The sequence below is a fragment of the Typopeltis vanoorti genome, chromosome 14 (assembly GCF_054136105.1).
Source record: "Typopeltis vanoorti isolate ZY-2024b chromosome 14, IOZ_Tvanoo_1.0, whole genome shotgun sequence".
NCBI classification, from domain to species: domain Eukaryota; kingdom Metazoa; phylum Arthropoda; class Arachnida; order Uropygi; family Thelyphonidae; genus Typopeltis; species Typopeltis vanoorti.
Genome location: NC_143562.1, coordinates 60,540,160 through 60,565,667, shown reverse-complemented (window position 1 = coordinate 60,565,667; position 25,508 = coordinate 60,540,160). Strand labels below are relative to the sequence as shown.

The 25,508-nt window shown below is 34.3% G+C and overlaps 1 protein-coding gene across 1 annotated transcript in view; it reads right to left on the bottom strand.

Annotated features, from left to right (window-relative positions):
- The window catches only part of Hgsnat (Heparan-alpha-glucosaminide N-acetyltransferase), a 267,748-nt gene that overhangs the window by 161,066 nt on the left and 81,174 nt on the right, over positions 1 to 25,508 (bottom strand). Inside the window, exon 4 of the mRNA XM_090403589.1 lies at positions 10,246 to 10,361. Within this exon, the coding sequence (XP_090259715.1) occupies positions 10,246 to 10,361 (116 nt within the window). The remainder of the gene's footprint in view (positions 1 to 10,245; positions 10,362 to 25,508) is intronic.

The window sequence follows — 25,508 nt, the reverse complement described above, 5'->3', positions numbered from 1 at the left end:
TAATTTGTAATATATAATATATATATATTTAAAATTTTAAATGTATATACATTTATTTATATAAATTGAATTCAGAGATCTTTTTCAATTATAATATCTAAAAAAATGGCAGGAAATCAAAACAATGAAAGAGGCCTGCTGAAATGAAAATGTTCTGTACTGTAATGTTTTGAATTAATTTCTTTTGAGAACAGTTCATCTGATACATCCAGTATCAGTTAAAGAGCTTTCACACACATGTTCTTATATAATTATAAGAACGCGTGTATGAAATATCTAAACTAAACATATTTGGTCGTTTTATAATTAAAAATACAAACTTATTTAATACTGACCGTTTACAAACATCTTACATTATAGCCTACCAGTTTCGCCAGCAAACTGTCACTCCAAGACTATATTGGACAAATAAAATACATAAAAAAGATATACCTCTCCATCCAATCGTTGATGGAAGATCATCACCAACCTACCTTTTGGCAAAGTATCTTGCAAACTTATTAAATAATAAAATAAGATCAACAGAATCCTATATCAAGAATAGTCAACATTTTGTAAATAAACTCCAAGCCATTAAGATTGCACCAACAGACATGCTAGCCAGTCTAGATGTTGTATCCCTTTTCACCAATGTACCAGCACATTATCCAAGATCTCTTTCCTCTAGACATCACACAGATGTTTAGACACTGCCTTCAATCTAATTTCTTCAAGGTTAACAACACCATATACCAACAATTAGAAGGCCTAGCAATGGGAAGCCCACTATCACCATCTCGTGCAGACCTTTTCATGGAAAAACTTGAAAAAGAAATTCTCTCCACAATCTACCCTAGACCATCTATATGGTGGAGATATGTTGACGATATTTTCATTATATGACAAGGCAGCTTAGAAAACCTAAAATTGTTTGTGAATAAAATCAACTCTATACATAACAAGATAAAATTCACTCTGGAAGTGGAAAACAACAGCCAACTACATTTTTTAGACATCTTGATAAAGAAACAATCAAATAGTGTCAAATTATCTATTTACAGAAAGGCCACAGATACTGGAAGATATCTTCATTATACTTCAAACCAACACAAGACACACAAACTGAACATTATCCACATGTTGAAATATAGGGCCAGAAAGTTTATATCAGGAGAGGAGGATACACAGAATGAACTCTCACTAATAACCAACACATTATCACAAAATGGATATCCTCCAAACATCATCAAAAAATATCTATACGATGACAATCCCCAGACAAGAAAAATCAAGCTCCCGGCACATTTCTACTGTAGTGATCCCTTTCATCAAGTCAATTTTTTATCAAATAGCCAGAATACTAAGAGCCTATAACATGAGTAGTGGTCTTCAAACCAACCACCAGCATCAGACAGTTTAGGATCCCTAAAAGATAAGGGCCTTTCTACAAATACCCCGGAGTATATTACATTCCTTGCTCCTGTGGGCTTGCCTACATCGGACAAACTTCACGGAGTTTAGAAATCAGACAAAAAGAACATGTTGGTGATGTAAACCACAACAGAAGTATCTCTTCTGGCTTAGCACATCATTTCTGTAGGTCTAACCACACAATAGAGTGGCAAAACAGCTCCATGCCATATCTGGATGACGACAACAGACATCGTTTGTTCAAGGAAGCCACAATAGTGTTAATAACCGGTGGAAACCTCAACAGAAATCAGGGTGCAATCCTAAACAGTTCGTGGAAAAACCTGATCCTCTCTCTAAATCCATCTGAACTACCTCCATCTGATGGAACTAAATCCATCTGAGCTAGCCAGTAATCACATTACATGTTTACAACAAACACGCATGCGTGATAATGAATAAGAACAATAAGTCCTTTCGGTCTCTGTCACGCGAACGTGTAACCTTAGCTACTAGTTTGTTTACAACGTTTTTATGTTCCTTTCAATTTGCATTTACTAGTTTTTATGTCTTTCCATAAATCGCCTTGAAAAAGCTAGACAGTTTGCTGGCAAAACTGGTAGGCTATAATGTAAGATGTTTGTAAATGGCCAGTATTAAATAAGTTTGTATTTTTAATAATTCATTATCATCAGCACCAACACTTATACATGCTGATATTCAAGTTAGCTATTTTCTTTTTTTGTAAAACAGGTTATCAACAGAAATGGCTATTATAAAGTTTCTGATGCAACAATAAATAATTAGTGCTACAATAAAGCAGGTCTGGTTGCTGACAGTCACTGCTCTCCAATATGACAAGCTGTGGATACAAAGCACACCACAGTATGAATGTTTGTGAAAGTCTTAAGATAGCAAATGATTTTCAATGGACTATATGAGAACCACTACCCTGGTCAGCAAAGGTCTGGCTTAAAAAAAAAAAATTTCAAATTGCAATATGCCACTGGGTTAGAAACTTTCACTGGTGGAGTTGACATTTGAAGTCATCTTGTGAAGTGGACCATTGCGAGATTACACGAAGTTTTAAATCGAAATCTTCAGGTTTTTTTTCTTATTTATTATTTTTTAATATCAGCACACACACACACACAAAAAAAAGCACTAAGCCCTATGATAGTACCATGTGTGGGAAAGTAGTTAGAGAGAAGAAAGGAAATTGTTAATGCTTCTTGAAGAGTTGAGAGTTGTAATCAGTGGGGAAAACAGTATGTGGAAATCTGTTCCAAAGAGCAGAGGTATATAGAGAATGAAGGAGTATGTTGAGAAGTTGGTTCAATAAATTTGAAGCTGAACTGTATATGACCAGCAGATGCTTGTGTTGGTGCAAGAATGGCATTGGCCAGTTCAGTGGAAATACTTGTAGGAAAATGCATTATGCAGTAAGTGAATTCAGAGATCTTTTGAATATAATTAGGCATTCTGATGGGAATTCTAGATACACCAACCCAAATGTGAAAACAACGTTTTAAGATTGTGAGGATTTGAGATTTATGAAATGGCAGGAGTTGAGAAAGAGAAGTACTGTTTTAAAAAAAAAAAAAAAAGCTGTTTGGATACTGAATACACTATAGATTTAATGTACCTATGACAGGATAGGCTAAATGTGAAAATCAACCAAAGAAGAGAGAAACCTGATCGTGGATGGTGAGCAGAATATTGTCAAAAGTGAGATGTGGTCTTTTTTTTCTGGGAAATGAGACAGGATTGCACTTAGGTGACATTAAAATTCACCAGGTTATCCACACTTCACTTGAAGAATGGCATGGAGATCAGTGTATTAACTAAGCACTACAAGGTGTTGAGAATAAAAAAAGAGTAATGGAGAGTAATGTCATTGGCAAAGCTGTGAATAAGATTGGAAGTTGGACAGGGAGAAGATCACTGATGTACAGAAAGATGAGTGCAGGGTCCTAAGGTACTCCAGCACTGATTGAAAAATCTTTTGAAAGGAAACCCTCACCATGACACATGGTCAATAATCAGAAAGGAAACTAGAGATTCATTCATTCACAAAGGATAGAAGGAATACTATAATTATGAATGGTAGCTTGGTAAGAAGGATACAACATCAGACTCAATCAAACCCTTGGAAATAGCAAAAGTGAGCACTTAAGTTTCTTCAAACTTTTCCTTGGTTTGTGTCCAAAGGTGGATGAGGTTGGCTAGGAGATCTGCTATGGAACGAGAATGGCAGAATTCATATTGGTGATTACATATAATTGGTGAGTCTCCAATCTTGATGATCTTTTCCATTATTTTTGAGAGTAATGAGGTCAGAGCAATAGGGTATAGTTTCATGGTTGACTTTTATCTCCCTTTTTGGGAACAGGCTAAATGAAAGCTTGCTTCTGAGATGTTGGATACAGATGAGCATGAGTATGACAGCTTGAAGAGGCAATACAAGAAAGTATTACTTCTGGAGCACAAGCTTTTAATACACTGAAGAAATACCATAAGGATCAGGAGACTTATTAGTATCGTGGCTATTCGGTATTTTTCTGATCTCTCTCTCTGATGAAAAGTAAGCGAAGGCATACTGTAGTAGTTCATGGAATAGTGGGAGGAGATTTGCCTTTGTCATCTATGCAAGAACTGCAAAAAACAAACTGATGCTAAGGTCTACTTTAACATCAGAAGTTGCTAGGCCATCAAGTTGTCAGAGTGTGGGAGATGAAAACATGGAAAGGCAGAGGTAGTTATAACCACAGCCTTGTCTCCTGCACAAACGACTCAACTGCCACTGGAGGAGGACACAAGCTTAATGCATTTGGCCATTTAAAGTCTGCTTTGGATTTTTTTCCCCTTTTTTTTTTGCAGTTGTTATAGGCTGCGGTGTAATCTGAGCAAAAGGCTGAAGTTTTTGATTGGAGCCATTGGACATGTGCTAAAATTTTTGTTTGAACTGCTTCAACACAATTGTTGCAAAAACAGGGCTTGGATAAGGGTGCATGATGTAATGAGAAAAGTTGAGTTGAGATGTAGTTGCAGAAGATGGCAACTGAGTTCAGTGATGAATAACGTATCAGGTTTGGATGTCTGTAGGTGGTGGTGGTGATACATGTCATTGAGTTGGGCCTCTAATCTTGGCAAAGCCAATCTGATGTTTTGTTGGATTTTTTGGCTAAAATTTTAAATATATTTTTGATACTTGTCTTGGTGACTTTTGTGGGAGATTTTTTTAACTGCACTGACTCTACAGTTTTTTTTTTTTATGTTGTCTGTCAAGGTAGTGAGTGAAATATCAGGAAAATTTACAGAGCATTGAAATGTAGCAGGGGTAGTGGACTTGTGGTCACAACTCCTACATGCCCAAGCATTGCATTAGAAATCATCATCATCATGCGTATCAAGGATTTAGGCTTAGCATGGCCTGTTCCGGCCTTAGAAGTCATCATTGAATCGTTTAAGAGGACATCCTGTTTTCTTTTTCCTAATAGCTTGTACTTTAAGGCTTGTTTTGGTAATCTTTCTATTTTCATTTTTTGAATGTGTTCCATCCATTTATGTTTATATTTTTTAATTTTCTCTATTACTGGTTCTTGGTTTAATTCTTTCATAATTTCTCCGTTTCTTTTGTGATCAAATAGAGTATACTTTGCAGTTTTTCTTATAAACTTCATTTCTGCTGATATTAATCTTTGTTTGTCTTTTTGTTTTATTGTTCAGATTTCGCTTCCATACATTAAGCATAAATATAAATGGTGAGCAAGTCATGTGTATAAGATTTGCTGATGACATAGCCCTTGTAGCAGAAAACAGAAGAACGTTAAAAACAATGCTAGAATTACTAAACAATAACCTTGAAAAATATAAAATGAAAATCAACACAGATAAGACTAAAATAATTGTTACAGGAAAAATCCCTATCAATACAGAGCATATAGACATCAGCAGGAAACAAATAAAACAAGTGAAAAGTTTTAAATATTTAGGTAGCCTAATAACAGAAGATGGCAGAACAAGAGAAGACATAAGATCAAGAATAAACAAAGCAAAATCCCAATTCTCTAAGATGAAAAAAGCAATTTAACAGGAAACCTCAACCTACAATTGAAAAAAAAATCAGTAAAGACATTGATATGGAGCATTGCACTGTATGGATGTTAAACCTGAATTCTAGGCAGAGAAGATGTAACACGATTGGCGGCTTTTGAAATGTGGTGCTGGCATCGCATGAACAAAATAAAATGGACAGAAAAAAAAATCAAACCAACAAGTCCTGAGAGAGATAAACGAAACAAGAACTCTAATAAAATCAATCAAAATTAGAAGGGATAGGTGGTTTGGACATATACTTCGACATGATGGACTTGTGAAAAGAATAACTGAAGGCAAAATAGAGGGGGAAAGAAGAAGAGGCAGACCAAGGAAAAGCTTTCTTGACCAAGTCAAAGAGAGAGCACGGGTTTGAGGAGTTACCAGGAGGTTAAGAAGAAAGCCAATGACAGAGCGGAATGGAGGAAATTGCTGCTGAGCTACCAGTCCCAAGACTGATGCAACTGATGATGATGATGATGACATTAAGACTGGTAGGGCTAATGTATTGTATACTTTCAGTCTGGTTTGTTTTTGCTAGGTTTGGTTTAAATATAGAGTTAATTACATCTGTTATTTTTAAATATTTTGCAATTTTTACATTTATATCTTTTTCATATGTGATCATACATCCTAGGTATTCATAATAAATTCATGAATTCCTATTCTAAGATCTTGTTATCTATTACTAGTTTAGTTCTTGCTGGATCTTGTCCTTTTAAAGGCCATAGTTTTTGATTTTTCTGTTGATATTATCATACCATAATCTTTGGCTATCTCGTTTAGATCTAAAACAGCTTTCTGTAAGTTATCTTCAGAATTTGTAATTATTATTTGGTCGTCGGCAAAGAGGAGAGTGTTTAAGTTCACTGTAGGAGAAAGTTTAATTCCTTGATGTAAATTTTTATTCCATTTTATTATTATTTCATTTAAGTAAATATTAAAAAGAGTTGCTGAGAGGGGACATCCCTGTCGGACCCCTTGGTTTATCTCTCTCGTATATGATAGCTCATGATTTAATCTTATTTGTATTTGATTATTTTCATATATACTTGTGATAGCTTTTAGGATATTATTTGGAATTTGTCTTTCTTTTAATATGTTAAATAATATGTTTCTTTTAACTTTGTCAAATGCTTTTTCAAAGTCAATAAATGCAATATTAATTTATTAATTTTAGGCAAAAGGCCAGGTCTATACATGATCATCCTTTTCTAAATCCATTCTGTACTTATAAAATAAAGTTTTCGGAATATTTCATTAATTTGCTATTTAAGATTCTGCTATATATTTTGTAACAGGAATTTAGTATACTGATACCGCTATAGTTTTTAAGGTCATCTCTATTACCTTTTTTAAAGATAGGAATTACAATTGCTTTTTTCCATTCTATTGGGGGAATACCAGTTGAATAAATTTTATTAAAAAATAATAAGAGTCTTTCTTTGAATCTTGTTCCAGCGTATTTATATAGTTCTGAACCTAGCTTATCTTCTCCAAGTGATTTTCCGTTTCTTGTTTTTTTCAGGCTGATTTCTAATTCTTCTTTAGTTATTTCCTTTTCATTTTTGTTAATGTTTGCCAGTTGTCTTTTTTAAAATATTTGTCTGTCCACAATTCTGTGTAGTAATTTAGAAATTCTTCTAATTTCAATTCAAATTGAAATTAGAAGAATTTCAATTTGAATTGAAATTCTAATTTTAATTTTATGTTTTCTTTGGTATCTGCATTTAAGTGTTTCAAAATCTTCTGTACATTGGGTCTTATTTTATATAAATCATGTTCTAAATTAGAAACAAATTTGTTCCATGATTCTCTATGACTTTTTCTGACTTCTCTTTTAGCTATGGCTCTTATTCTTTTATATTCTATTTCATCTTCTAATCTTTAACTGCTTAACTATTTGTAATAGGCTCTTTTTTCTTTTTGATTATTTCTTTGATTGTATCATCTTAGATCTTCAGTTTTTTCCTTTTATTGAATTTTTTGGTCTTTCCTAAGCTTTCATTTGCTGCTGCATTTAGTATCATTTTTATATTAAGCCATTCTATTTCTATTTCTTCATTTTGTTTTATATTGGTTAATTCTTTGCTCATATAGCCATTGTACATTTGTGTCATTCAATAGTCTCTAGTTTTATAAACAAATGTTTCAAATTTTCTTTCTGTTCTTGTTACTTGTACCCATTTAGGTAGTAATCTTAATTTTATTTTAACAAGGAAGTGGTCATTGCTTATTTCATATCCTCTGTGAACTCTAACATCTAGTGAAAATTTTGATGTCTTTTCATTTAATATAAAATAATCTAATATTGATTTCCATCCTCTTGCTGCCCAAGTATATTTATGTATGTCTTTATGTTTATAGAATAAATTCATTATTTTTATGTTATTATAAACTACAAAGTCAATCGATTTTTTACCATTCCTGTTTAGAGTATTTTCTCCATGTATTCCTATATTATTATTAATTTTCATGTTTCCAATTCTTGCATTTAGATCTCCTGCTAAAATTACGTAATCATTTTTATTTATATGTTTTGTAGCTGATTATAAAAATCAATATTATCCTGTTCACTTCCTTCTTCTGGGGCATATAAACCAATTATTGTTAAATAGCCTCTATTTTTATTCTAGCTTCTATTATTCTTTTATTCCATAATTTATAATGTTTTAACTGTTTTGAAAGGGAGTTATGAATCCAAATCATGACTCCTGCTTGTGCTCATTGGTCTCTGTCGACTCCACTGTATATCACATTAAAATTTTCGGTTCTCATAGTTCCTTTTAATTTCTTTTTTGTTTCAGTGATTACTGCTATTTAAAATTTCTTTCATTTAATAGTTGGGCTAATTCTATTTCTTTATATGCTATTCCTCTTACATTCCAGTTTGCTATGTGTATTATATTTTGTCGTTTCCATTTTTGTTTTACCTTTTCCATTCCAGGGTCATTTTCCATAGATTCAACCCAATTATCTTTTTCTGCCAGGTTAACAGTAGAATTATGTTCCCTATGTCAGGGGACTAGCCTGACGATGGAATAGTTCAGTGGTAGGGCTGCTACCTTAAGGCTTCTGAACTAGCCTTCTTCCGAATTTAAACCCACAGGAGGAATAGGGTATATTGAAGGGAGGAAAGAGTAGATTGTAGAAGAATTATAGTAAGGTTTACAGAGAGGACATAGTTGTAATGCCAGAAATGAAAAGACCCCATGGCCCTCGAGTACTCTAATAGTATAAGGGTCATAAAATAAGAAGAGTTGGCTGATAACGCCTTACAAAAAAAAGATTAAAGTAAGTGGATCTTCCTCAAAGTAGAAGAAGAAGAGGATAGATCCAGCAAGGGGTCCATGGGAGTGCCACTTCCCTTACAATCAAGATGATTGCCCCTTACGGCCCTGTTGGTCCATGAGTCCTTATTCAGTATATTTGGACCATCCCACCATACACACACATGGTGGGCTCCCCTATCCGCCACCCAGGGGACGCACTTTCTAGGGGTTACAGGGTTCCCCCATTAGAAGTGCCTCCTGTAAACTGCTATAATCAGGCTCCCCCTCCTGGCACAACCTAACAAAGTAAGCAGCAGCATGATTATTCATCAGCTGACTGGAAAGCCTCCCAAAGTGTTACCAACTGGTTTGGTCCCATGTACTACCTGGCCTGCAGAAAACCACTTTACCTCTATCGATGTAATGCATAGAACTGTTTTTCCAATCTATAACGTGATTTGATGTTGAGAAATGATGTGCTAAACCAGATGTGATGATTCTATTATGATTGACATCCCCCACATGTTCCTTCTGTCTTATTTCAAAACTTCTAGAAGTCTGACCAATGTAAGAAAGGCCACACATGCATGGAATTTCATATACTCCAGGACATTTGAAGAAAGGTACCTCATCTTTAGGTGATCTTAAGATTTGTCTGATCATGGTAGTTGGTTTAAAAACCACTCTGATGTTATGAGCTTTTAACATTCTCGCCAATTTTGTGGAAACTGAATTAATATATGAAAAACAGTTCTCTGCCTTACATCGAGAATGACTACAGATACAGAACTTTAAAAGAAGCAGCTGTGGTATTACGCACAGGCAATAATTTAAATAGAAATCAGGGCATTGTTCTTAAAGACATATGGAAAAATCTCATCATCTCTCTCTCTCAGTTCAACAGAATTACAATATGCAAATAACTACAAAACAAATGGTCATGTACCGAAATCTGACTGAAGCTTTCGAACACATGCACGCCTTCAAACAGAATGATCAAATGTAACGGCCTAACAGTTACTAAAGTGTATGTTTGAAATGTAACTCAATGCATTTGTTTTCACACCAGTTCAGCCTTGAAAATGCTAGACAGTGGCTAGTGAAACTTGTTGGCTCTTTGTATATTTTATCATTTATCTTCTGGTCTTTTAATAATAAAAGTTATTTATTTTGGTATTATTATTTATTTATTTTTTTACTTAAATGACATAAAATAAACAAAAATTACTTGAGCATTTTAAAATCTTTGAAGTCTTTTTATACCTGGAAATTGAAAGAATAATAAGCAGCTATTTCATATGAGATTCAATTTTAAGAAAACAAAAGTGATAATTAGTTTTGACTATATTTTTACCACTATAAAAAGAACTACAACACTGCACTGTGCATTACTATTTTCTTTGATAATTTATTAAAACTTTTCTTCTCAGAATGTCAATACAAACAAAAAGTATGAATATAAAATAAATTATATTAAGGTACTTACGCATATAAATGTTTTCTGGAAATTCTGTCTCCACAATTTTGCAAGTAATATTTTCTTCATCATGACCAGATATGATCAGATAGAACGTTCCATGTTCCCCAAAGTAATAAATTTCACTAAAAAAATTAACTAAAATTAATCCCAATTCATCATCAGAAGTAAACTAAACCATTATTTTTACACGAATCAGTGATGTATGATAGAGTTTTTTAAGAGAGGAGAGTTTGCTTATAATATATTGATATACATCTGACATACACACACAAAAGTTTGCAAGACTTATAGCATATTAGTGCTGTGTGTGGGCAAAGGGAAGAAGAAAGAAGGAATCTGTTAACATTTTTTTGAACAGCTGAAGGTTGTAGTCTTTGAGAAAGGAAGAGTGGGGGGGGGGGGGGTGCTGCTCTACAGAACAGAAGGATGAAATAAAAGACGAAGCGGAGCAGTTGATTCAGCAAGTTTCAAGCTGTACAATAAAATGATGATGACCAATTCAGCAGAGCAGTGTCCATGGAAGTATATGTAAAACAGACATAAGGCAGAAATTGAATGTCTATGGGAGAGGGAATGAAGTGGCAGTTAGAGATGGATCAATGATTAATCGGCACTGCCATCAATCCATGTTCACCAGTTTTTGCAGTTGCACATTAACCCTTTCTTGACTGAGAATTCCACATATTGAGCAACTTCTCACAAGAAGACAGCACTTTCCCTGATCAGGAATAGAGTTACTACTGTAGCTATAGACAGACCCTCTGATGTTATTTAGTGAAGAAACTGAGTGGCCTGTGAGGGGGTGTGAGGTTAGACAGAAATCTTGATATTTTATACGTGGGACTGCCTATTGATCTATAGACCTATTGTGGATTCTGTTTGTTCCTTCAACCATCGGGATGTAGATTTGAAAGAAGAAAGGGCACATGGCAAGATAAAAATGGAATTTATACAGTTATAAGAGGTAATTACCAGAAACAGTATAAATTCTATTTCCATCTTGCCATGTGCCCTTTCTTCTTTCAAATATACATCCCGATGGTTGAAGGAACAAACAGAATCCACAATAGGTCTATAGATCAATAGGCAGTCCCACTTATAAAATATCAAGATTTCTGTCTAGCCTCCATCCCATCACTGGCCACTCAGCTTCTTCACTAAAAAATTCCATAGAATTTCATACAAAAATAAAAGATATTAAACTGGCAGATACAGACATGCTAATAACCTTTGACACTGTTGCTCTCTTTTCTTTAATATCCTTCACAAAGAGACAATAGAATGTTTAACCCAAAAATTTCCATTGGACATAGTAGAATTATTAAATTTTGCAATTACATCAGGTTACTTTACATGGAAAGATAAAATATATAAATAAGAGGAAGGAACAGCAATGGGGCTCACCCTTATCACCTAACCTAACCAACTTTTTTTTGAACACCTAGAAGAAAGAATTTTTGTTCTTGACCCAAAACCAGCAATTTGCCTATGATATGTTGATGACATCCTTGCAGTTTGGAGTCACATGGAACCAGAACTCTACTCTTTTCTGCAAAAAATCAACACTCTACATCTTCGTATTAAGTTCACACTAAAAAAGGAATCATCACAAGGTATTTTCTTTCTTGATGTACATCCAGCGTAAGCAAGATTTATCCATTTCCACTTCTGTTTAGCAAAAACCAACTTTTTCAGGTAAATATATCCGCAATACATCAGCTCATCATCCATCTCAAAAATATGGCATCATAAAATCTTTAGTATTCAGAGCACACAAGATTTGTTCTTCTGAAGAATCTCTAAAACAAGAATTGGAAATTGTCAAAGAAACAGCTTTACTAAATGGATATAATCCAATAATAATCCAAAAAATAATCAACCTATAAATCAACCCAGACAAGGCATCTCTGAACGTGTGGCAAAAATTATGAAAAAATATCAACTCATTGCTATCTATAAATCCATCAACCAAATTCACAACTTCCTACCTTCTCCAAAAGACAAACTCTCACCAATGATGCTACCTAGCATATAGAAGTACCATGTTCATGTAACTTGTCTTACTATGGACATACAGGAAGATCTATAAATAAACATATCTTTGAACATCAAGACCACATCCATCTTATTAAACCTCAAAATCTGGCCTTGCACAACATGGAATTGAAAATGCTAACCACAAGATCCAATGGCAGAATGATAAGTGTTACATAGATCCATATATAAACATGAACATTTATATAAAGAGTGCTGAAGCCTTACTTCCTAGACCTCATCTTAATCAAAATGACTGTCTCACTATCTATTCCAAAAGTTTGAGAAATTGTTATCCTCAATTGTATTAAATAAATGTATATGTTATATTTTAATTTAATTTATTAATAATTAAGTTAATTAGTTTTAATTTCAATCCATTAGTTTTAATCCATGAACATGACTGTATATGTAGAGGGATTCCAATTTAAACATGTGTGCTACTGTTTTTTAATTCAATTTCTATTGTTGTTCAATAATTGTACTAATGTCTTATGGTACATAAGACAAAATATTTACATAATAAAATAGTTATTTACTGTGACATACATGTTATTCTATAGTTCTGCTAATGCATGTCATCCACATCTTCCTCTGGTCTATAGCAGCAAGCAACAATATATTTGGTCCTGTTGGCCAAAATATATCATACTAGACAGCCTCGAATGAACATTTCCCTCAGATCTGCAATTCTCCTGAACTTCCATTTTTGTTGGTCAAAGTTCTTCACATATCATTAATAGTACCCCTTCTCCTGCCCCATTTCCTCTATCTTCTTGGAAAATACAATATCCATTCTATCCCTGCAACCAGATAATTCTCTGTCACCAGGTCTTGCTGATACTAATAATTTTTGGTCAAGTCGATCTGACTAATGACACAAACCCTTCTCCTTTATTTCTGATACTTTGGGCATTTGTGTACATGCATTTCAACATCCCATTTGGACAGCTACCCTTGTATAATGTCATTACCAGTCCATTCAGATTTGAAACCTGGGAAACACTACCCAGCTATTCATGGTCATTCCTACACTCACACTCATTTGTCCCAAGTGTGGCTAGACACATTCTTGATTGCTTCCTCCTCCCTAATATCTCTAGTTTTCCTGATTTTACACTTCCAAACTCTTACTGAATAACACTTTCTCCAAACATATAAACTCCCAAATCATGCAGTCCATCAGGAAAGTCCTTTTGGCCATCAAATTCATTCCATGCATCTATAAACTGCATCCCATTCCTCCTGCACAATCTTCTCAATGACTCATTAGCAATCATGGCTCTTTTTCTCAATATTCTTCTTCTTCATATTCACACAACATTAACCAAACTCCAGGGAAAACTGCTTTTAAAGATTAAATGTTTATGAGAATGCAACTTAATGATGTTCAACTGAACTAATTATTCTTCCATGTATCAACACAAAACCACTTAAAACTGAGGGGAGAGAGATAACGTGAGGAAAGTTGCTTCTGAAGACCAAATTTGAGAACACAATATAATGTTCCACTGAACTATTTATTCAAACATGTATATTTAGGCTTAGGTGCTAGTTTAAGTTCATATTCAGGTTTAATGGAATGATGCCCAATGAAGGTTTAATAATAGGTCCAATATTTCGTCTCTGTAACAAAGACATCATTTGGAATACAATATAAAAATTATAATAACACGCACACAGAAACAATACATAGAAATTAGACTAGAAGCAGCCTGAAGTCCCAAGAGGGACACTCTACATGGGTTCTGGTAGCTAGCCTCGACTGTTGGGTAGAAGGTCTGAGAAATACGGTTTTCTCAAATCATAGAGTTTCATACGATTATATATATTTAGATTTGGTTGGTTTTTTGAAATCTGCTACTGCTGATTCCAAACAAAGTCTTTCAAGTTGTGTTTAGTGTAGTGAAGCATAGTAGTTTTGTTTTCCATTTGATTCTGTGCAAGGCTTGTAAACAAAAGCATGGTCAGCTATACCAGACTGACCATAGTTATGGCAGTGGATATATTTCTTATGTTCTTAAGGACAGATGTTAGCAGTTCTTCCAATTTGTCCATAAAATAACAAGTTTCAAGAACAAGGAACCTTGTATACACTTGGAACAGAGAGGAAATTGATCCATAGAGACTGGATAAGGACAGCAAGTGCTTCATGAGAGTTGAAAGCAGTATGAAGATTATTCTCTGAGGTGTCCTTAATAAAGGGAATAATAATAGCATTATTATAATCTGTATGTTGAGAGGGATGCAAGGTGATGGAAGAAACAATTAATTTGGGTATCTTTTTGGCCATTGTAGCCATTGAATATGAATGTAGAGAAAATAAAGAAAAATTCAGCAATGAGAGAAGCCTGACTGGAACAAAAGGTGGAGGCTCTCTTAACAACGGTTTTAATGATAACATCATTGGCAAAGGGCGAAGGATGATGGTGAAGTGTTTGTGTATATATCAATAGTATGCCCATGCTTTAGAGATCCACTTGGAAACTTGTCAAGAATAGTCGATTCATGCTGAAGGGAAGAAAGAAATGAAGGACGTAGAATTGGACAGAAAACATAAAACAGAAGTTAATTTTCCAACGTGTAATAATAAACAACTCATCCCACAATACGGATTGATTACCCTATTATCGGAATGGATTCTCCTTTTTGTGACATGCACAGAAGTGTCGAAGGGTCTCTAATCTGTGGGCAAACTGGAAACTGAAAAAGAAAGAAAGAGTGCCATTGGGAAGGTGTATGATTAGAATATCTAGAAAAGACAGACTATTATTATTTTCTTTTTTCTATAATGAACTGCATTCTGGGATGCTGGCTGTTGAGAGGGAGGAGGAGGAAAGTGTCTAATATGTAGAGCACATCAAATTTTCAAATACTCTATGCAGAAACTGGCTATGGGAAGGGGGGGGGGGAGGAAGAGGACAGCCCATGGCCTCAGCTATAACTTTAAAGAAATATAATCTCTGCACTGCTTTTAAACCTCACATGAAGCTGGATGCCCTTATTTGCTTTCCTAAGGATATTAACTCCCTCCACTTTCTGTTCCAGGTGTATACAAAGGTCTCTCATTCTTGCAACTTATATTATGGACAAACTTAGAAACCTGCTAACATCTACCACAAAGAATACAAATATACTGTATCTTCTGCCCCAATTATGATCAGTTAGGCTTAGCTGATCATGCCTTGGACACCTTGAACAGAATCAAATGGAAAAAAAAAAACTCCTACTGATTCAAAAAAAAAAAAAAATTTTTTTTTTTTTTTTGAATCAACAGGAGATGTTAAAACAACTGAAAACAACATATCTAAATAAACATGAATGTGATTTGGTAAACAGCAATTCTTAGACCTCCTGACCAACAGCCAAGACCAGCACCAATTGTTTTTTATGTGAAAGACAAAATACTAGAACTAGTAATCCTGTGTTTAATGATTTCATTCTATTAAACCTAAAGATGAACTATTTCTTCTTCTTCCTTTATATATTCACATAGAGAGAGACAGACAGACAGCAAGCTTGAGAAGAGCTGCTTCTAAGGACCCAATGTTTAATGAAAACACAATATACTGCTCTACTAACTGATAGTTTTAAGTAATTATATGATGATATAAAGAAGGACAGAGAATACATATAGGTTATTTCATTTTCATTATGAAAATCAGAATATTATGGGGTGCTTAAGGAATATAAGGGGTGCTTAAGGGTCAAAGCTGTATAACTGAGAGGAGACCTCCATATAGCCTTTAAAGGAATGCAAAGAACCGACCAGGGCTTCTGACCTAATGTCCAATACTCAACTTATCGTGGTGCACCCTGTTGGGTATCTACTTGGATACTGAACGAACGAGGATGGGCTGGCAATTTGGGACTTAGCCGACCAAATTGTATTCTTATTGGTTAAACCAAAATAAAAAATGATGGTACAACATGACAAAATTTCATGCCGGCTGGGGCGTCGCCCGGTTAAACAAGGGCCCCGTTGTTTTCGCCAGGGAACCAGGGTGAACAGCGAAAAGTCAGCTACTGGAACAAATCTGAAAACACACCCCAACTCAACATCACCAGAGTTAAAGATTGGTACTATCAACATAAGAAGCCTGAATGGTAAAGAAATGGAACTAGCTGAGGAATTAGATAAGTACCAGATCGACATAATAGGTGTGCCTGAGACAAAAAAGACCAAAACTGGCGAGATCTTTCTGAGCAATAAATACAAAATGTTATATTCAGGAAATGACAATCAAGGAAAAGAAGGGGTAGCCATAGTATTCAACACAAAATATGAGGCTAATCTTCTTGAATGGCAGGCAGTCTCAAGTAGAGTAATGTGGGCGAATATGAGAATGGGGAACTGGACAATGAGACTTATTTGTGCCTATGGTCCCACAGAAGGTTCTACTAAGGTAGAAGTGGAGGAATTTTTTGATGCTTTAGAAAAAGCAACTGACACAATGAATAAGGAAAAGTTGGTCCTTGTTGGGGATCTAAATAGCAGAGTAGGAAATGATTGTGAGACATACAAAAATATTTTGGGAAAATTTGGAGAAAAGAGCAAAGCTAATAATAATGGCAAATATCTGTTGGATTTCTGCTCAGGACATGGACTGGTTATTACTAACACCATGTTCCAACATAAAAATGTGCACAAATTCACATGGAGAGAAGAGGCAAGGAATAAGAAACATCTCATTGAGTATGTTATTGTTGATAGTGATGTTTTCTCTCTAGTGCAGGACACCAGAGTACAGAGGATTTGAAATTGGAAGTGATTACTATTTAGTCTTGAGCAGGATAAAATTGAATTTCATATTGAAAAGAATAACATGTAAGAAAGTTTTAAAGCAAATAAAATTTGAGCAGCTCTCAGATGTGAACTGTAGGCTAAAATACAGAAAGATTATTGAAAAGAAAATGAAAGAGTTTGAGAACAGGAATCAAACCTTGGAGATTCAGTGGCAAACTCTGAAGAAAACATTGATTGATTCTGCCAGAGAGGCATGTGGTGCGGTTGTGTGCAAGGATAAAAAAATCAGAACTCCCTGGTGGACACAGGAAGTTAAAGAGGCAGTGAAGGAAAAGAAGAAAGCATATCAAAAGTTCCTGGCAAATAAGTCAGCTTTTACTCTTACATAATACAGAGACAAATGTAAGAAAGCTAAACACTGTGTAAAACTAGCTAAACAAAAGTCATGGGAGGACTTTGGCAAGAATATAGAAAATAAATATCAAGAAGGTGGCAAAATATTCTGGAGGTTGTTGAAGAAACTTAGGAATGGAGGAAAGAGTGCTGTAAAAGAAGTTAGAGATGATAAAGGGGACATGAAAACGGAAGAAAAAGATATCCTTGAAGTATGGAGTAATTACTTTGAAAAACTGCTAAATGAAACAAGCAGTGATGACAGCACAGTGATAAAAAACACTGACCAGGCATACATATCCATACTTGAAGTAGAAAAAGCCATCAAAGGCTTAAAATGTGGAAAGGCAGCAGGAGTAGATGATATTCAACCAGAAATGCTGAAGTATGGTGGTATAAAAGTCTTACAGTGGCTGCACTGCATTGTTCAGAAAGCCTGGACAGAGGGACGAATTCCCGATGATTGGAGTTGAGCTCTCATAGTACCCATATATAAAAAGGGAAATAAAACTGAATGTGAGAATTATAGAGGTATTTCCCTACTAAGTGTTCCTGGCAAGATCTATAGTATACTTGAGAAACGATTGAGAAGAATTGTGGGAGAAAAGCTGGGCGAAGAACAAGCTGGATTCAGGTCAAATAGAGGCTGTCAGGATCAGATCTTCACTTTACGACAAACATTCGAGAAAGCATGGGAATATAACAAAGATCTGTATTTAAGTTTTGTCGATCTGGAAAAGGCATATGACAAGGTGCCAAGAGAGAAGCTATTCAATACACTTCAATTATATGGTGTCAATGGGGCATTATATAAAGCAGTACTTAGTCTTTATTTGAGTTGTAAGTCAGCAGTTAGAATTGAAGGAAGTACAAAAAGATGGTTAAATGTTAAATCTGGTGTGAGACAAGGATGTACATTATCCCCTCTGTTATTCATTATCTATATGGATCACATTATGAAGGAAAGTGGTATTAAACATGATAACAAAATTGGAGATGTTAATGTCAGCTCTTTGCTTTATGAGGATGATGTTATACTTCTAAATAAATCCGCTACCAGTCTGCAAGATTCTCTGACGAAATTGAATAACTGTTGTAATAGATATGGTATGAAGGTCAGCAATAAAAAGACAAAGACAATGAAAATAGGCAGAATGATTGAAAATGTCAGCTGTGTTGTGAATGGAGAACCTGTGGAACAAGTAAAACATTTCAGCTACTTAGGCATGATTTTTACTGAAGATGGTAAATTAAATATAGAAATAGACAACAGAATCAAGAAAGCTGGTATGGTAGGAAGTCAATTGAATAAATTCAAATGGAATAAGAGAGAAATTAGTCAGAACACTAAATTAGCTGTATACAAGATAGTGTTCAAACCTGTTTTAACTTATGGATCTGATAGCTGGGTCAGAAGTAAAACACTTGATCAAAGACTAGAGACCGCAGATATGAGAGTCCTGAGAAAGATTAGAGGCATGAACAGATGGCAATAAATGGCAATATCATATTAAAAACGAGGATATTAGGAAAGAACTTGACATTGTCAGCATCCAGGAATACGTTAGCAGAGCTAATCTCAGGTGGTATGGTCACTTAAATAGAATGGGAGAGGAAAGATTAGCAAAACAAGTGTTCTTTGCCAGGTTAGCAGGAAAACGACCCAGAGGAAGACCAAGATATAGGTGGATTGATACGGTACAAAGTGCCTTAGACGATAGAAATATAAGATCTGATAATGTTGGAGTCTTGACAAGTAACAGACTGATTTGGAGGAAAATTGTAGATAGGAAGTTAGTAATGATGTAATTTTTTTCATGTGGTACTATCATATCCTGTACACCCCTTGAGGGTACATGACAGGAATTTGATGATGAAATCAGAATATCTCAATAATTTATCATTCATGCCATCATATTCTGAATAACAACTAACATGACAGAACATTAAGATCATTTCTGACATCAAACTCTAAACAAGTGAAGATAAACTAACTTGGTTAAATTCACATTACAGTTACTTCACTAGAACCGCACTTTATATCACAGAATCCTCAATCAAAAGAAAATTTCTGTAATGCCATATGAGAAAATGTTGAAAGTTGCATCATTTTGCTCACAGTGAATAAATACCTACCAATTAGGATAAACCCCAAAAAAATTATTTTCTTCATAATACTAGCAAATACAGATAAATTCCACAATGAAAGATTTTTGAAGAATTCTTTCTTTACAACCTCAGGTGTTCTTCTTCAATATTCAAAAACTTCAATTTCTCTCTCCACTACATTGATGTCTACTTCATGTCAAGACAGCTACTGCTCTCTTACACTGTTGCATTTTTACCTTATGCCATGACAGTAAATCTCTCTCTTTCTCTCACTTTCCTATATCACAGTCGTACTTTAAGCCATGAGAGCCATACCCCCACCCCACCCCTCCTTTTCCCTGGTCACATGACTTCTGGTAAATCAGAGTTTCTGGTGATATAAACAAGAAGTTGCAAACAAAATGTCTGCCTGCAGTTATGATATACACAAAAAAAAAAAAAAAACTTATCTCTACAAAGGCAAAGAAAACAATTAACAGAATAACTATAAAACTTATAGTTCTATAATTTTCCATAATATAATCATGTTGCTTGTCATAATTATTAACATGACTGGGAACATGATCTATATATTGCAGAACATGATATTTATTGAAATATGAAACCATTAAAATTAAATCCTCTAATATTTTCACATTTCTCTCCTTAGAGAAATTCACATTATTAATCTACAAAATAATTACTGCAGATACATCAAAATATATTGAGAATACAACATCCATTTATAAAAAGATAAATCAAAATCAATATGAGATTTATAGAAGAATTTCTCTACTGAGTATTCCTGGCAAGGTTTATGCAAGCATACTTGAAAAGAGACTAAGAAAAATTGTAGAAGAGAAACCTGGAGAAGAACAAGCTGGATTGTGGCTAAAGAGAGGTTGTGAACACAACACCAAATTTTCACTTTATGACAAATAGCTGAGAATCACAGGAATGTCAAAATGATCAGTATTTAAGTTTAGTAGATCTGGAAAAGGCCTATGACAAGGTGCCAAGAGAAAATCTGTTCAAAACACTTATATAGTGTAACACTATATGGCTTATATGGTGTTATATTTAAGTTGCAAATCAGCAGATAGAATTTAAGAAGACAAGAAATATAGTCTTATGTAAATTCAAGAGTAAGACAAGGGTGTGCACTATCTCCCCTGTTATTCATAAATTTATGAACGAAAGTTGCATTAAACCAGATATCAAAAATGGAGATGCTAATCTTCTCAGCTCTTTACTCAATAGAGAGTATGTTGTACTCCTCAACAAAGCCAGCACATCTTCAGGATGCTTTAACTAAGCCGAATAACTGCTGCAACAAATTTTGCATAAAAATCAACAATAAGAAGAAAAACTATGAAAACAGACAGGAATATGAAAAACATCAGCTGCATCCTGAAGAAAAACCTATAGAACAAGTAAAACATTTCAGCTATTTTGATGCAAATTTTAGTGAAGATTGCAAGATGTATATGGAAAGAGACAGAAGAATAAGCAAAGCTGGTATGGTGAGAAGTCAGCTGAATAAGTTTATATGGATAAGAGAGAGAAATTAGTCAAAGTGATAAACTAGACAAGTTTATCACTTGTCTATTTTGATTAAGGATTAGAGACCACAAATAGGAAAGTTCTGAGAAAAATTACAAAAGTGAAGAGATAGTATCAATGGCTAACGATACTGAAAATGAAGATATTAAGAAGGAACTTGACGCCATTCAGAAAGGTGTGAGTGGAGCTAATCTCAGGTGGTATGATTACTTAAACAGAATGGGAAAGAAAAGATTAGCAAAGCAAATGCTTGATACCAAGATGGAAAAAGAGCTAGAGAAATACTAAAATCTAGGTGCCTTAGAACAGTGCTTCCCAAACTTCTGGATGTCAGGGCCCCCTTTGCAAAAATTAAAATATTTCACGGCCCCCCTCGAAAAAAAAATCGTAATAGAGAGATATATTATAATAATATTTATTGTATTTATATTCAATACAAAACATACACAGCGAATATTGCAAAAATCAAATGCATATATTACATTTTTTGCCTGTTGCCGTATGGTTCTGAAGACGATGCGGGCTGTTCTGGTAAAATATTGTCCTTTTTTTGAGTCTGTTTCTGCTTCTTCTGATTGTTCGTGGGAATTTTTTTTTATATTTTTATCAGCCACTTATCCATCTCAGGATTAATTTTTTTAAATGTAGAATAGATCAAATAATATCACCACTTACCGATACTGGCACACCACAGACTGATAACATGAAATTAGTGAATATTACCGGAATAAGGGATCCCCGGACCAGGAATATTTTTCTCTTTTGTGACTTTTCTCCCTTTACGGTAATTAAGCCTAAAGCAAAACAGACAGCAAAGGCAGGTTATTAAAACGTGCATATGATTGGTGCGGTATTAACAAAAGATCGCGCAACCGAAAGATAAAAGCATAGCTGACAATTGAGTTGAAATGTTAACTCTCTTCAACCGAATTCCATATGTGAAACTGCCATAACATTCGTTTTATATATATATATATATATATATTACTTAGTTTTAACACTCACGAATTTTAACACGTTCGGTTGAATTTTATTGCTGCCTTAGGAAATCGAACTCACACACATCTAATTAATAACAATAGTTTTTAGTTAGATACTATGTTTGCCCATGCAACATATGGTTTTGTTTCAGTCTATACAGCATAGTTTCTGTATGAGGGGACATGTGATTCATTAATTAGTGTGTTTTTATCCCAGATGTCTCTAATTGCACTATTTGTTGAGAAATATATTACACAGACTCCTCATACCTTATTCACTGGCATAATAAAAGTACTTGTTTTTATTGCCTCTGCAGGCTGTTAGGGAGGGTGTTGTTTACCACTGCAAGCAAGTTACTATCTCCCCACATGAACTTGTTTAAGCCTTTCTTTCATGTGTGAAGTATATGCGAAACTTTTATTGGTAACAGAAAACTAGCTCGGATGACAGTGATAATATAAAACGAGTTTTGATATGTATATAAAGTCAATATCAACAGTCCCTGATTACGAACACGTGATGAAAGGGACAGGAAGATTTGGAGCTTCCTTGGAGAGCATTTGAAGTAAATACAATTAACCACTGCTTTGAAATGAAACATATGAATAAGCAATATTTACTAATATTCACTAAGCGCCGAAATACGCAGGAAGCAAAGTTTGTGAACCAACACCAATGTGTGAATTTTTCCATTAAAATAACAAAAAAGAAATAATAAATAATAAAAGTTAAATACGTTTCTTTTAAAATAAAAAAAATCTACTTAGTCTTAAAACATTTTAAATTTCTTTTCATTATTTCACGGTCCCCCTCAACAAAACGTATGGCCCCCAAGGGGGCCGCGGCCCACAGTTTGGGAAGTGCTGCCTTAGAAGATTGAAATATAAAATATGACAATATTGGAGTCCCGCAGATCACAGATTACTATGGAGGAAAACTGTTGAAAAGAAATTAGTAATAACATAAGCTTTTAACATGTACTATCAGAGTATCCTGTATATACCCCCGCCTCCTCCATCTCTAAAGAATATATATCAAGAATTTCATGATATAGTGATGAACCTCAATAAATCTGGATTCATAAACTGCCTGAAATTTAGGATACATTAATTTTCAGACTATCAGCTTTTTGACCAAGAATGCCCAATCAAGAGCCTTGGTTTTTCGCAGTAGTTCTCTTATTCATGCAATGCCTGCATGCATGTATCTTTACTTGTGTATTGTTCCCTGATTATATCATTTGACATGGGCTATATACAGGAAATAGTAATTAAATTATTTTAGTTATCATATGATTTGTTCTGTCATCTCTTTCCTAAAATTGTCATTATGAATAAATGTATAAATGTATAAGCCTAAACACCAGAATTATTATAATCCACAGAGACTTATTGGCATGCAGGCATAATAATATCCTGCATAACAGAGATGATGATGCCATACTGATTTGGGTAAAATTAAAGCACTGCTTTCATTCAATCAAGGTGCTCTGCATTTACAAGCACAAGTGAGAATCATGTCTTCTCACATGTGTCATGAGAATCTTCGCTCTTAGTGAGAATCATGCACTTGTTTGAGGTTGTAGCAAATTCAAAATCTAGATCATAGCAGTTACGATGCAGATTTTGAATTTTGGAAAGTAAAAAGCCATCGCTTGAAAAAATTTTAAATCTTCCAACAATATGCAATGCACTAATTATAAATTCATCAAGATTGCATCGTTCAAAATTACCATCACAATCACTTAATGAAGATGCTACCAGTGCTCTCAATCAAGCTCATAACTTTGCTATTGCACTGAGACAAATACTGAAACTGGCAATTATGAATATAAAACTTGGGATCTACAATGAACCTCTTACAAATAGGTAATAACATTCATTTTAACACAGCAATGATTCTGACTAAATCCATACTGCCAAAAAAAAGCAATATATTGCAGAAAGAAATAACTACTTTGAAAATAATAATAATAATTATTATTATATATATATACATATATATACATATATATATATATATATATATACATATATATACATATATATATATATATACACACACATACATACATGTAAACAAAGCTGATAAGGGTAATGCTACAGTCATTATGAATCAAATACAGATAAATACAGGATACAAAAAAAAAAAAAAAACATTCAGGATCTTCTTCTAGATCAGCGGTTGGCAACCTTTTCAGATTCGTGGGCCACGTTCAACTTTTATTTTTAATAAACGGGCAACAAGCGTTTAATTAAGCGAAAATAGTGAGTGAAGAAAATACTTATTTTATCAGTTTTTATTATATCAATCTTAAAAACACAAATACTGTATTTAAAGTACGAGATATGAAACTAGAATGAAAATGAAACGCAATGAAAAATTATTATCACGTAAAAACAAAGTCATTTATGCATCACAATATGTGTGTCTCCCTGCTTTTTGATAAGCATCGATAAAATTTTTTGGACATTTTCTAACGAAAATGCGTTCTTTAATGTGTGCCAAAATCTCAGTTGTCGTCCGATAATTAGGGATAACAAAGGCGACTTCAAGGTTGACTCGCGCCAAGTTGCACGGCGATATCACCAAGTATAGGTATAAAATTATTTTTAATTTATTGTTCATAATATAAAATGCATTATTTAAATAATTCAACATACGGGCCACATGCCATGTAACTATGATCAACATGTGTTGATCATACTGTTATGGGCTGCCAAAAATGCACTTTGGGGCCACATGCGGCCTGCAGGCCATCGACTCCTGTTCTAGATGATAATTCCAATAATAGAACTATCATCCAGGATGTTAATTCTATAACTTATAGAAATTACAGATCAAGATGCCACTCTCTCATAAGAGCATGTTAATTACTGAAATCGTTAACTAGACAAAAAGCAGTTCATGTTAAATCTTCCTTAGTTTATGGGGCTTCAAGATTCACAATGCCCTATAGCTGAATATATAGACAATGGGATTTATAAACTTGCCAAATAGTTAGCAAATATACTTTCTCCTCTCGCAGCTAGTCCCAATATTTACAAAAAAAAAATCTGTTCAAATCTATAGTAGAAAACATATCCTTGAAGATTCAGAAATCATGATTAATTATGACGTTACTTCTCTATTTACTAATATACCTTTATGAAAGTTTTTTCACTTGGCTATGCTACTAATTATATATTGGGTTTTATCCTTTATGCAAGTGTAAACAAACAAAGTTTGCGCCTGAAGTACTTTCAGGACTGGAGCAACTCGTGGTAAAGGTGGTATAAGTTCTAATCACTTGCCTTAGTATCTCCCATAATGCAAAGCACATCTCCTTACGGACATGTATAATGCTATGCATTAAGGTAAGGGCCACTACTCAGACCAGTTTCGAACTTTATTGAGGTCTCATCAGTGGGAGCCAGAGGTGGCGATATACGGTGGAAGTAATGGAGAAGTCATATTCACCTAT